The 13,455-nt window shown below is 34.2% G+C and overlaps 1 protein-coding gene across 3 annotated transcripts in view; it reads right to left on the bottom strand.

Annotated features, from left to right (window-relative positions):
* Positions 1–13,455, bottom strand: part of CPED1 (cadherin like and PC-esterase domain containing 1) — a 304,458-nt gene that overhangs the window by 166,022 nt on the left and 124,981 nt on the right. For all 3 annotated transcript variants that reach the window (XM_060108389.1, XM_060108390.1, XM_060108391.1), the window contains exons 7-11: positions 8,199–8,341; positions 7,340–7,412; positions 5,971–6,138; positions 4,631–4,735; positions 2,849–3,018 (exon numbers count right to left, since the gene is read on the bottom strand). In XM_060108389.1, coding sequence (XP_059964372.1) covers positions 2,849–3,018; positions 4,631–4,735; positions 5,971–6,138; positions 7,340–7,412; positions 8,199–8,341 — 659 coding nt within the window. The remainder of the gene's footprint in view (positions 1–2,848; positions 3,019–4,630; positions 4,736–5,970; positions 6,139–7,339; positions 7,413–8,198; positions 8,342–13,455) is intronic.

The following is a 13,455-nucleotide window of genomic DNA, read 5'->3' as shown; positions in this document are numbered from 1 at the left end:
TTACTTGAAGTTTGAGTGCCAGGCCAAGGTAAGAAAAAAAAAAATCTCTGATTTCATATGAAGTAAACACTCTAAGCAAAGCTCATAAAAGATACAACCCTGAAATGCATGTAAACTGAATTTTAGAAATGTTACTATCTTATTGGAATGGGATGCTTTGTACGTTAACTCATCCTGCAAGTGATTTCTTGTGTAATTTTGTGAATAACTTATTTGTTTTGAAAATGTGTATTTTCATGGAAAGCATGTGATTAGAGCAAATTACACCTGCAACTTTATTTCCAGTAAAGTGAAAATTAGCAGAGAGTACACACACATTGATTTTAGTGTTTTCATTCTGTTAAGATTTCCACTAATTCTGTTGGGACCTCTGGATTCTGAGCCTCAGGGCACAGACATAAGTGTCACTTTTTCTAAATGCTGCTCTTTTGACTTTATTTCTCCTCACCTCGTTGCTATAAGCAGATGATCTTTATTTAAAAGGGTGGAGGGGGCTTCCCTGGTGGCACAGTGGTTGAGAGTCCGCCTGCCGATGCAGGGGACTCGGGTTCGTGTCCCGGTCCGGGAAGATCCCACATGCCGCAGAGCGGCTGGGCCCGTGAGCCATGGCCGCTGGGCCTGCACATCCGGAGCCTGTGCTCCGCAACGGGAGAGGCCACAACAGTGAGAGGCCCGCGTACCGCAAAAAACAAAACAAAACAAAAGAGTGGAGGAAGGCATTAAACCCCACAGATAGTACAGGTATGTAAAATTGGCTTTTTTGGTATGAAAAACTGGAGATGACCATTGTGAAGATAAGGGCAATTATGAATGACTACACGTGATCTTCCTGTCAGCATGAGGTCTTGGTGTAAAGCACTGGACCACGGGCAAGAGGCCAGGGCCCTAGTCTCAACTCAAGTAGCTGCGTGGCTTGGGCAAATAACCCATCTTCTCAGCACCTCAGTTTCCTCATCTGGAAAATGTGTATCATATGCATCCTCCTTGTAATACAGCATGAATGATAAATATATATACATTCACTGGTAAATTTGAAGATAATTAGAATTGAGCATTCTTTCTTAAAATGTTCTAGAAACAATTTATGTAATTGTTTCTTGATAAAGACTTCAAGTTTACTTATCTTAGTGTTAACTTAGATAAAGCTTTCATACTTATCTTGATTTCCCTATAAATGAAAGAAAAATATATACCCCATTTGTCGATGCTGAAGTGACTTTTGGATGGTATAGGAACAGGAAACCAAAAGTATATTAATATTTACTACCTATCTGCTCTGCAGCACACCACACACTATGCAATACATGATGGAGGTTGTCTTATGCAATCTTGAAACAATACTTGGTAGGTGGTATAATCCATATTTTACAGGTATGGAAACTGAGACTCAGAGGAATATCTTACCTGCTGTAATTAATAAACTCTAGAGTTGGGATTTTTGAATCAAGTCTGATTCAAAAAGGTCCTGACTTTTTCTAACTATATTTAACACTGACCTATAGTAAATTTCATTGTTGGAAGGAATCAGTTAGGGTTAGAATTAGGCTTAAATTCAATATTCTGAATTTAAGTCAATTGTTTAACCTTATAACAAACGTGGACCTTGAGACAAATTTCGGGAATAAACTTTCCAAAGCTTGCATATCTTAAGGGAACTTACCCAAAGTTAAAAACCACACTTAAATAGACTCCTTGGTAAATCAAGTCTGCTCTTCCCTCATCGACAATGGCGAAAGAGACAGTCTTGTATTGAGTGAGTGCAAAGAACAAACAAAGGGACAGTAGGCTGTATTATTTAAAATGTAATTTTCAAACAAACAAACAAAACTTTCTATCAATCCTATTATTTCGGAGTATTGAGGGAATAAGGCCAACTGCATAAAGATGTGGCAATTAAAGTGAGTTCTGGTCCTGGGAGATGTCCTATGAATTCTTTGAATATGTGATTACTTGTATTTTTGAACGATTAAAAAAATGTTTCTTATAGGACTGTTTTTACTGTCTCCTGAGGCAGAAGGAGATGAAGGACAAGTCAATAGAATTGAGGCCGTTCGTGAGGGTAACTTCAGAGACACTGATGGTCATGCACGGCCATCTAGTCTTTCATTCCCTTGGGAGGTTAGGTTTACTTCTGTTTTCCTGGCAATAGACAAGTCAAATACTCACTTAATTCTATCATATAAAAGGGAAGCAGACTTAGCTGGCACCATAGGCACTGCCCCTTCCCCTGGCAACTGGGGGTGTTACTATGTTCACTGGCTCAGCAACCCTCTTATTCACTCATTACTACCCCTCATTAGAATGGAAGTGGACATAGGAGGCCAAGGACCTTTTCTCCTGGCCGAATGCTTCTCTCTGAGATTCCATCTTCTAAAAAAAAAAGCTCTAATCTTGCGGTAGAGACAGACGTATTTACAAATTTGGATAGGTTTTGCCTAGAATAAAGTCATGCCTCAGAAACTCCAAATGAATGCTCATACCGTCTCGGGCTCCACTCTGACTGATGGTTCATAAAACAAATCTCACCTAATTCTTTCTGTCTGATGCTCCCGTAATTCAAGGATATATATCACAGGATGAAACTAGCTTGAAACTTTTAATTTTAAATATGACTTTTGAATGGAGTCAAGTCCTGATGGTTTGAAAAACTGTTGGATATATTTTTGTTACAGTGTTTGAAGACCACTAGAATCATTATGGTTTCAATGTTTTAAAGAAGCTTATTTTCCAGAGCATGAATTTTTGGACACACTTCTTCTTGTTGCTTTCTTTAATGTAGGCAATGCCTTTTGAAATCAATCTTTAGAGATTTTTGGGGTTGCACAATTCAAATTTGTGGCTCTCTTACCATTCCAGCGGGTGTGGCTGTGCCTTTTTATTCAGGAGCTGAAATTGTTCAAATACATTTAAAAGAGACCAGTACTGGGTCAGGATGGAAACAGGTTTCCCCACAGGATTTGCCATATCATAAAATTCACTCATCAAAGATTGAAACCCAGGAGTAGTAGATGGGAAGAGCTGAGAAGAAATATTTGAAAGCAGAATATCAGAATAAGTTATAGAAAATAAAATGTAATATTACTAGAAAAGGCCTTATATTTATTTAATCAGATATTAAAAAAATCAGATATTTATTTAAAATCCATTATCTATACCATAATTTAATTTTCTGTGTTGCTGTCAAGGTAAATCCACTTTTTATAAGGAACTAATTTTGCTGATGTTTATACTTTCAAATGGGGTGAATTTTATTTCTGTTTTCATTGAAAGGAAATGGATATTTGCTTTCTATAGATACCTGAAAACAGCTGAACAACAGAGTGAGTCAGGTAGCAGGAAAAATGAGGAGAGATTCTCTTGGGTTACAAGTGTCTTACAAATCTCAGGGTGAGAGATATTAATCCTACCAAAAAAAAAATCTATGGTTATCCTCTTTCTACTTTGAGAGTCAGGAAATTAGTGTCTGCCCTTTCTCCTACAAAATAATTCTTCTGTTCTTCACATTGTGCCAAGAGATGTTGTTTACTTTCACAATATCTTAAATTGAAGATATTGAAGGATGAAGGATGAAGCCAGGTCTCTGATTATCTTTGTATAGTACTGCCCCAAACTGTCATGAATGTAATACTTACTATATTTAAATTAATTAAAATAACCCATCAATTATGTTATCTTTGGAGTAATAAGCTTACTTTGAACCCTCTAAAATATGGAGCTAAATTATAAAAACAAGTGTCAAACCTTCATTAATTAATTTAATAAGTTGGTTATAACTCATACAAGTAGCATCTGAATACACAAATTATTTTAAGTAAAAAATAAATATTTTATTCAAACGGATTAATAATAAATTATTAGTAGACTTTTAAAAATGCTATTTTAAAGAGATATTTTGTATAAACAAATCTTAGGTAGAAAAATATGAATCCAATATAATTTACCTATATAAGGGCAGAACTGGAAACAAAGCAAGTACTGAGCATGCACATGTATATGTAATAAATTATCCTTTGGTATTGATCAATAACTTAACAGAATCCAGGAAAATACATAGAAAACAAAATAAATGCCATTTATATTTTTTTGGCTGAGAATCCAGGAAAATACATAAAAAACAAAATAAATGCCATGTATATTTTTTTGGCTGAAACCAGTAAAAGTTATTATAATTATTTATATTTTCTTTCTTTGTATTTTGCTATAGAGTTACAACAAATTAAGATTTAGGTAGTTTTAAAAAATATTATTGTTCTATTGAGAAATATTTACTTTTACACAAACGAAAAAGGGCATAATAAGCAGAAGGAAAATTTGGTTACATGTAAATGTCCCAAAGCTAAAAGCAAACTTTTTTGGAAAAATGTTAGCATTTTCCCCTTAAGAACTATCAAATCCTGCCAGCTATACTAATTCCATATTCTTTCACCTTTAGTAAGTCACGTATTATCTGTAAACTCTTAAAGAATATGCATTCTGCTCATCTTAATATCTCTGAAAAGAAGAAGCTTACAAAGATTTCTATTCCTTAGAGAAATATCTTCATCTAGTTTTATGTCAAAATCAAGTCTCTTATGGCTGATCTACTGTAATCTCAGTAATCAAGAGTAATCAAAGGTCACTTTTGTTTTACCAGTTGGAATTGTCCCAAACTCCTGAGTTCCTTTATGAAGGTCATAATTGAGTTAATCTCCTCTAAAGATAGGCATTGATTTAGTTCTTTTTGATAGTTTTCACCCTATAATGGGGGGAAAAATACAACTCTTAAGCAATTGCTACAAAGTCAAACCATGTTTAACACAATTCAAGAACCAAATCTTGAACTCTATAAACAGCTGGGCTAATTAATTCTAAATAATACATAATAACTTTAACTTGCCAAAATGATGTCAGAATATAAGAAAGCTTCATATTTGACAAAAGGACCTGAAATTGCTCAGTAAGTACTACTTTGGTAATAAGGTTGGGAAATTGGGCCCAGAAGGACAGAATGAGTGTGACAGTTTGGAAATGCAGGAAAATTCATTTTTTAGTCTTCAGGGTACAAAAGATCAGAGCAGCAAATTTACACGTGAACCTCATGTATGGGACATTACCATTTTCGAGTTTCACGGATTCTAGTAAACAGACTCACCCCCCATTTTTCTCACATTCATGTTTCATTATAATGCATCCCTTAGAGCAAAAGATACACATATTACCATTCTCTCTGGGTCAAACGGTTCTAATGGTTTTAATGGCAATCCACTCACTAAGGAAGGGAAACAGGGAACTCTAGGAATCAATAAAATCATAGGGAAACAACAGTCTATAATGTCATCTCTCTCAAAACCATCTCTCTGTAGAGCGTTGCTTCTTGGTGAGACCCTTCATATTCTACTTTTCAAAATTTTCCAATTATGGTTTTAAAACTGAAAGATACATAGAAAACAATACTGTACCTAGTAACCTGTACAGATTTTTTTATGCATCAAGAAAACTTGTACTAACAGATCATAAAAATTAACCAATCTTACTCTGAAGCACTACTCCCTAATCATCAGCATCTATCTAACCAAAGACGTTAACCAGATGTGAATGCTTTAAAAAAAATTAGTATTATAACTCTAGTCCCTTGATGTTAATCTAGAGCACTCACTGTTACTCTAACTGCCTCTAAAAGGTTCAGGTATTCCTTTTAAAGTATTTTATAATAGGTAGTATGTATTATTCATTATAACCACAAAATTTCCCTGGGAATTAGGGACCGCTTTACTTCATTTTCAACCCATAATTTCATCATAATCAGTCAGTCACATACTTAGGAGACATAAAAATAATATTGGTCCTTAGGTCGGAAAAATATTAAGAGGTTTATGTAATGGATACAAATCAATTTTAAATGAATTATCAAGTTGCTTACCTGCACAGTAAAGAAAATGGCACCTTCCAAAAATGAAATAAATATTTGTCAGTACAAAAATATGCACTTACCTTAAATATACCTGATCTATAAAGTCTCTGAAATATCTCAGAAAATATGGAAAGTGAAGATTCATTAGACAGGAGAAAATTGAAAGTGTCTTTTAAAAGGAATTCTTCTGTGTTTTGGTCCTCAAAATCCATATTATCATCATCTTGAAAATTTAAATGCTCATGCACCTGTGAAAGAGTAAAAACACAGCAAATATTTTTCATTGACTTACTTTTAATGCAGTGAAATCACTTCTAAGACATGATTCATTTCCCGTTGGATTATAGATCAGAACTGACATCTAGTGGTCCTTTTGGAGGTCAACCGTTTTATAAAATCTAAGTAATGCTCTTTTGAAAATACGATTCTTTGTAAGAACATTAACTGTTTTGTAAAATCAAATTAGTTTGTCTTGAACTTCTTTATTGTTGAAGACCTTGTGTTTATGGAAATAACATATAACATTTCTGAACAATAAATTTTAAAAATCATAATATAAACTATTAGATATGTGTGTAAAATAATGAATAAATGACCATTAGAAGATGTAGATTCATAAAATTTCAAAATTTTAGAGATAAATCTTTGAACTATTCAGCCAAATGTCTGAGCCATATATAATGTAATCATTCTTCTTGTGTAACAGTTTGAAAACCAGTCATTACAGTATGAAGTCGAACTCTGGTTGCATATAATTTTATTTTGTTTCTCTTCATTTCTTCTCATCCAATATCCCAAGATAGCTTTCTATAGACAAATGCAATCAATTTTAAAATCTTCTTGCCACTAGGGCTATTTTAGATTAAAAATATGCTGGAGGAGATGATCTGAATAAGTTAATTTAATTTAAGAGGAAGTAAAAGAATCAGAGTGTACAAAAACCACTCTTAAATTTCCACATATTTATACAAATATTGAAAACAAATATTTCAAAAATTCCTATGGCTTTTAAAATTAAAATATAGGCCAATTTTAAACTAAATATCCGTATGTAAAGAATAAAAGAGTTACCTTTTTTATAAACCCATATGAATAAGCTAGGTTACCTCCTATTTTCTATTATCTAAATGTCTGTTAACACATACTTAGCTTTATTCCACATTTATTTCATAAACAGTGGTTGAACGCAAAAAAATCCATATTTGTTCAACAGGGATGCAGAGTGGGTATTGTAACTCAAATCAGAGACTCTCCATATGCTAGTTAATTCTCTGAACCACAGTAAATATAAGTCTGTAGTAAGTTTGATGCAAGTTGCACTTATTGATCAGTTACTATGAATGAACACACCACCACCACCACCACCACCACACACACACACACACACACACACACACACACACCCTTCAGCCAAAGGGGAAGATCCCATGAGGACTCTGGCATACTTACCTGGAGCACTACAGGGGACCTGACACTGCCATAACCAATGTCAAAAGTTAAAAGCTGAAAACATAATCTGCATCTGAAATAAAAACACAAGGTAACAAAAATACATTCTATTTGCTGTATTTACTCTATTATTTGATACTATATCATGAATAATCACTAAGGCTAAATTTCAAGGTGCATACTAATTATAAAGAGCAGTGGCTTGGATAATCCAAAATTGAATACTAATTATCTTTGGATTTGGAGTCTGTTTCGTTCCTTACAGAAAATACAAATATATCTAAAGTATTCATAATACATTAAACGAAACAATGAAGTGACTCCATAAAAACGTAATATGGAAAAGGAAGCTCTCCTACTCCTCCGTGCTAGGCATTCTTATTCACATATAAAGCATGATAAAGCTTACATGGAGGCACCTCCTTTTTTGACATATTCGATTTAACATTTCCCTAGAAAAAGGCATTAAATTATACTCAAGTAAACTGAGATATAGAGATAAGAGTTAATGAATTTTGTTAATAAAAATCTATAAATAAAAATATACCTAGTCAATGGAAAGCATATATGATAAAAATAACTAAGCTTGAAAGGGGCTGCAATTAAAAAGATAATTTAAATAACTGTGCCTTATTTCTTGTCACCACTCTTTAAATACTGATGAGTCTTTAACATGCTCTGAAGTTTTAGGATCAACAAATTAGAAAACATAAGTTTAGAAGTTCATATTTTATACTGATGTAAAATTTTCCAAGTAGCACCTACTTGTGATAATTAAGATATATTTTCACTAACAATCAATTGTTAGAAGTAGGGTTTTTTTTTCTTTATTTTTTTTAACATTGAAATTTGTTTTTACCTATGGAAGACCTTTGGTCCCAGAGTAGACGTTTCACTGAATACTTCAGCTGCTAGCAGGAGTTTGTTAATTGTTTCCTTCATGTTATCAAAAGCCTGAAGAGGTGAACTTGTTCTCAGGAACGTCTCAAAAAATGTCTGCAGCTGTGAACAAAGTAAAGGATTCATATGTTGAAACTACAATCTCAATTTGTCTCTCTATCATTTCCAAAGTGAACAATGTGAAAGATCCCTTCAGGCTATCTCTCCTTGACACACTCAAAAATAACTCCTTAAAAAGGAAAATTTGACCATCTAAGACATATATACATACATATATATTTTATATATACATATATATGTAAAATATACTGAGAGAGTATATAATATACTTAAGGTATATTATATAATAAATATATATTATCACGTAATATATAATGTATATATATTCTATACATTTAAAAATATAAGTCTTCCGATTGAATGTGGGGTGCCAAAACATCCTGTAATTTAAATTACTTTAGAGGTGTTTACTCCATTTTTCTTCTCATTCCATGGCACGTAATCATGGAAAGTGAAGGGGAACTCACAGAGCTTGTGATCAGAACTGCCAAGTTTATTCTGTGACTCTTCTACCTAGGTGGACTTGGACTTGCAACTCACTTCTCCGAATTTTTGTGTCCTTTTCTTTAAAATGGGTTACTACCTACTAACAAGAGAGTTGTGAGGTCAAATTACAAGAAAGTCACTGTAAACTATGAAATTCAAATCTAAGCTTTTTCTTATTATCCCTTTCCTGCATATATCAGAACAAAAAGAACTATATCGAAATTGCTTCTCCTTCATGGCATTTTGCTGTGAGAGCTCTAGCCAACCACAGAAGAATCTAAGAGGATCTCCGTGTCCTCCTAACATGTTAATTTCAGGCTTCATGTGGCTAGAGAGAACGGGGCCGTATTACAAAAAGGGGCAGGATGTTAGGTTTAAGTCTTCATAGAAACACTATAGTTGGTATCACAAAGAGCTATTTTTATTTGCTTAAATATGAAAACAGTCACAACAACAAAACTATATCTTGAGGATGCTTAACACCAAAGTTCAAGTCAAACTTTCTAAAAAGTATAAAACAGACCTCATATTGATTCATAAACTTTCTCTGGATAAACATACGCTTTCAAAAATGAAGAACAAAAAATATTTTTTGAAAAAACATGAAGCAGGTATACTATTAATATTTTTGGAAGAACAAACTAAATTTATCTGAGCTGCGTAAGACTGCAAAGTGAAAAATTTTTGTTGCTATAATAATGAAGGACAGATATTGGCACAAATCACCTGAGGGAGATGGTAAATGTATCTTTAAGATACGCAAGCAAAATTCACCCAAGAGAAACAAATGCTGACTTCATAAACTCTTCCCAGCTGAAAAACAGAAACCTAATGAGATGTACACTTTAAGACCCTATAAACACATCATTAGCATTTGGCAGTTGGGGTGTTTTTCCCTCTCTAAGAACTAAGGAAAATGAATGTAATAACTGTATGATCAAAAGAAAATAAATCAAAGCTAACACTAAAAATATTAACACCCTTGAACCAAAACAGAGTCACATGTTTTTCCAAATAAAAGTAACTCATCACATTTCACTCACTTCACCATATTATATAGAAAGGGTTATTGATAATATTATTGCATTTTTCCAGTTTAATGTTTTCTGAATATCACAGGGTTCAAGGTTAATAATTTAGGAAGTTGGAAATGTTTGTGTAGCACATAGGATATATAAGATTTATTATCAAATTATATCCTCTATGGTAAAAAAATAATTAGCAAATTAATGCTTAGGATTGTATTTATTCTTCTACTGTAGAAATGTGTATTTCTTAATTTGTGACTGTAATTAATTTTTCACCATGTGGAAAGCACTGTGTGCTGGGTTTTGGGGGACAAGGTACATAGCATGGTGGTAACTCTATAGACTTTAGAGGCTGAAAGTCGCAGTTTCGACTTTGGTTCTCCAGTTACTACTAAATTGTGAGACCTTGCGGGATTACTAACAGTAACTTTATAGAGATATTGCTAGGATTAAATCAGAGAATGTACATAAGGTACACCACCACCCACCACACATCAATATTCAGTACACGTTACTGACTTTTATTAATTAAAACAAAAGTCCACAGCCTTCCTTCAATCAAGGAAGAACATTTAAAAAATACATGATAAGCCTTTCAATAGAAATATATTTAAAAGGGAGAAGAAAGAGGCATGGTGGGTAAATAGACCCCATCATTGGTATGTCTCCCAGGAGAAGTGAAAGAGGAGAACTGAAGGACCAAAATAACTGGCTTTCCTCCCATTTCCCTAAAACTCAGCCTGCCAAGAGAAGGACCAACGTCAACCACCAATCATGAAAGCAGGGGGACAAGAAGCTAGACAGCTGCCATTATGAACAGAAATGTGGAGAGAGGAGATAGAAATGGCATTTAAAAGGCACAATTCGGGCCTCCCTGGTGGCGCAAGTGGTTGAGAGTCCGCCTGCCGATGCAGGGGATACGAGTTCGTGCCCCGGTCTGGGAGGATCCCATATGCCGCGGAGCGGCTGGGCCCGTGAGCCATGGCCGCTGAGCCTGCGCGTCCGGAGCCTGTGCTCCGCAACGGGGGAGGCCACAACAGTGAGAGGCCCGCATACCGCAAAAAAAAAAAAAAAAAAAAAAAGGCACAATTCAAAACAGAGAGACTTCTTCATTTTTGTATTCATTCTGTTATCAATCTTTGTCTCTATGCATTTCCTTCTATCTCATTTCATGCACTTCCATTTATTTAACTCCTTCAAGTCAAAGAAAATTCTAGATGAGTCATCTCTTTATTTAGTACAGTGGCAAGCAAATTACATATGCCAGAAGTGAAAGTAGAATCATGCAAATGCTTACTTTTTTTTTTTAATCATCAACTTTCAATAAGTCACCCAGAGAGGGCAGAATACTTATATCAATTTTTGAAACTAATCCACTTAGGCTAAGTGGCAGACTTCTTTGACTGTCTGCTCATATTGTAATTTGTTACACTAATCGTATTTCCTTGGTCAAATACTTGAGTTCTGTGCATGTCAATGTGCTCACACATAGAAAGAGAGAAATGTGCTTGATGATTTCATGAGACAATGTCAAATCTGAAATTATTTGATAGTAATTCCATTCAAAGCTATCAGAACCCAAAATACACTTTTCACTCAGGAGCTTTCTTAACCCAAATACAAATATCTGAAAGAACACCTTCACTTTTGTAAGTTAAAATCAGCTGTGAACTCAAATATCACGGAGACTTCTCCGTCTCTAGATCAAGACTTTTAATCGATGTTTTTGAATTACCTAAACATGAGAATATAAGATCCCAAGGAAATCAGTGCCTTGGCAGTAAGGTAAAAATGAATAAAAGAAGATCTTAAAACATTTAACATGACATGAAACTATTTTATGAACTATAAATTTTCCTCCTTCAGTACAAAAATGAAACACAAATTTAGTGCAAAATAAATTATGTAGAAAATGACCTTGTAAGATCATGGCTGTAAAACCAGGCAGTTAAAGCATCACCATTTGTGTGTACTCGTGTAAAATTCAAGCAATAACCCAGTAAGGTATTTGTAATTTTCACATCTAGCCATTGAAATATACATAGATGGGTCAAAATTATCAACTAAAAATAGAAGGACAAGAGGGACTAAGGATGAACTTCAAAATATTTGTAGGAAAACTTCAGTTATGTTTTTAATATCTTAAAATATTTCTAAATTGCCCTTATATTCACCTTATTCCCCCAGCCCACCTCTCACAAACCCCTCTCGTGCTAAATTCTGGGCTTCACCTGATTAATTTCCTTTATCCTCCCATAGGACCTTAGGCAGATTGTTCTCAGTGGCAAAGCATGTTGTTCTGTGTTAAACTTGCTGACTTTCTTGTTTGCTCTCACCATTAGACCATAAGATCTTTTAGGGCAGATACTGTACCATTTTATCTTTGGCTGGCCAGTATCTAACACAGGGTAGGTATTAAGTAAACACTGTTGAGTAACTAAACCTAAGTATAACATTACAGAAACCACAGAGACTTTGATAAGAGAAATAGTTTACTGGAGCTTCTGGATAACATAAATTTTCTCCTTAGGACAACATGTTTATCTCTCGTTTCCATCTCCTGAGTGAGGGAGGATGAGCATTTTTCTGGTGACTTGTAATAAAACCTTTGAAAAATAGAAGCTCACAGCTGTTCAGGAGAATTTTTGAGATAAGAAAAATATAACATAAGAGTTAAAACACAGGATGAAAGATTAACCAATATTAGAGTTTTTAAAAAAGTCGTGTTCTTGACTAACTGAGAAGCTATAGAAGAATACTGATATTTCAATATTTTGAATTTTCAGTAGTGTTTAATAGTATTGTACCTTATTAAAGCTAACCAGAATTTCCCTCAGTATTAATGCGGGAGAGAGAAGTTTTCATCTTCTCAAAATAAAGAAGAATATTAGTACTTAAAACAATTTTGCACCAACAAGCATATGAAAAGATGATCAACATCACTAGTCATTAGGGAAATGCAAATCAAAACCACAATGAGATATTACCTCACATCCATTAGGATGGCTACTATAAAAAAAACCCATAAAATATTAAGTATGGGCAAGGATGTGAAGAAATCAGAACCCTTGAGCACTGTTGGTGGGAATATTAAATGGTGCAGCCACTATGCAAAACAGTATGGAGGTTCCTCAAGAAATCAAAATAGAATTACCATATGATCCAGTAATTCAGCTTCTGGGTACAGAGGCAAGAGAATTGAAAACAGGGTCTCAAAGAAATATTTGTTCATCCGTGTTCACAGCAGCATTAGTCACAATAGCTAGATGGTGGAAGCAACTCAAGTATCCATCCATGGATGAATGGATAGACAAAATGTAGTATATACAGACAATGGAATATTATTTTGCCTTAAAAAGGAAAGACATTCTGACACATATTGCAACTCAGATGAACGTTGAGGATAGTATGCTAGTTGAAATAATCCAGTCACAAAAGACACTGCATGATTCCACTTACATAAGGTATCTAGAGTTGTCACATTCCTAGAAATAGAAAATAAAATAGTGGTTGCCAGTGGCTTGGGGGGGGAGGGGGAAATGTGAGGTTGTTTAATGAGTATATAATTTCAGTTTTGCAAAAAGTTCTCGACACTGGTTTCACAACAACGTAAATATTTTCAACACTACTGTTCACTTAAAA

Source organism: Mesoplodon densirostris, chromosome 9 (assembly GCF_025265405.1).
Source record: "Mesoplodon densirostris isolate mMesDen1 chromosome 9, mMesDen1 primary haplotype, whole genome shotgun sequence".
NCBI lineage: Eukaryota > Metazoa > Chordata > Mammalia > Artiodactyla > Ziphiidae > Mesoplodon > Mesoplodon densirostris.
Note: the sequence above shows the minus strand (reverse complement) of the source record. Positions and strands in the feature narration are given on the sequence as shown.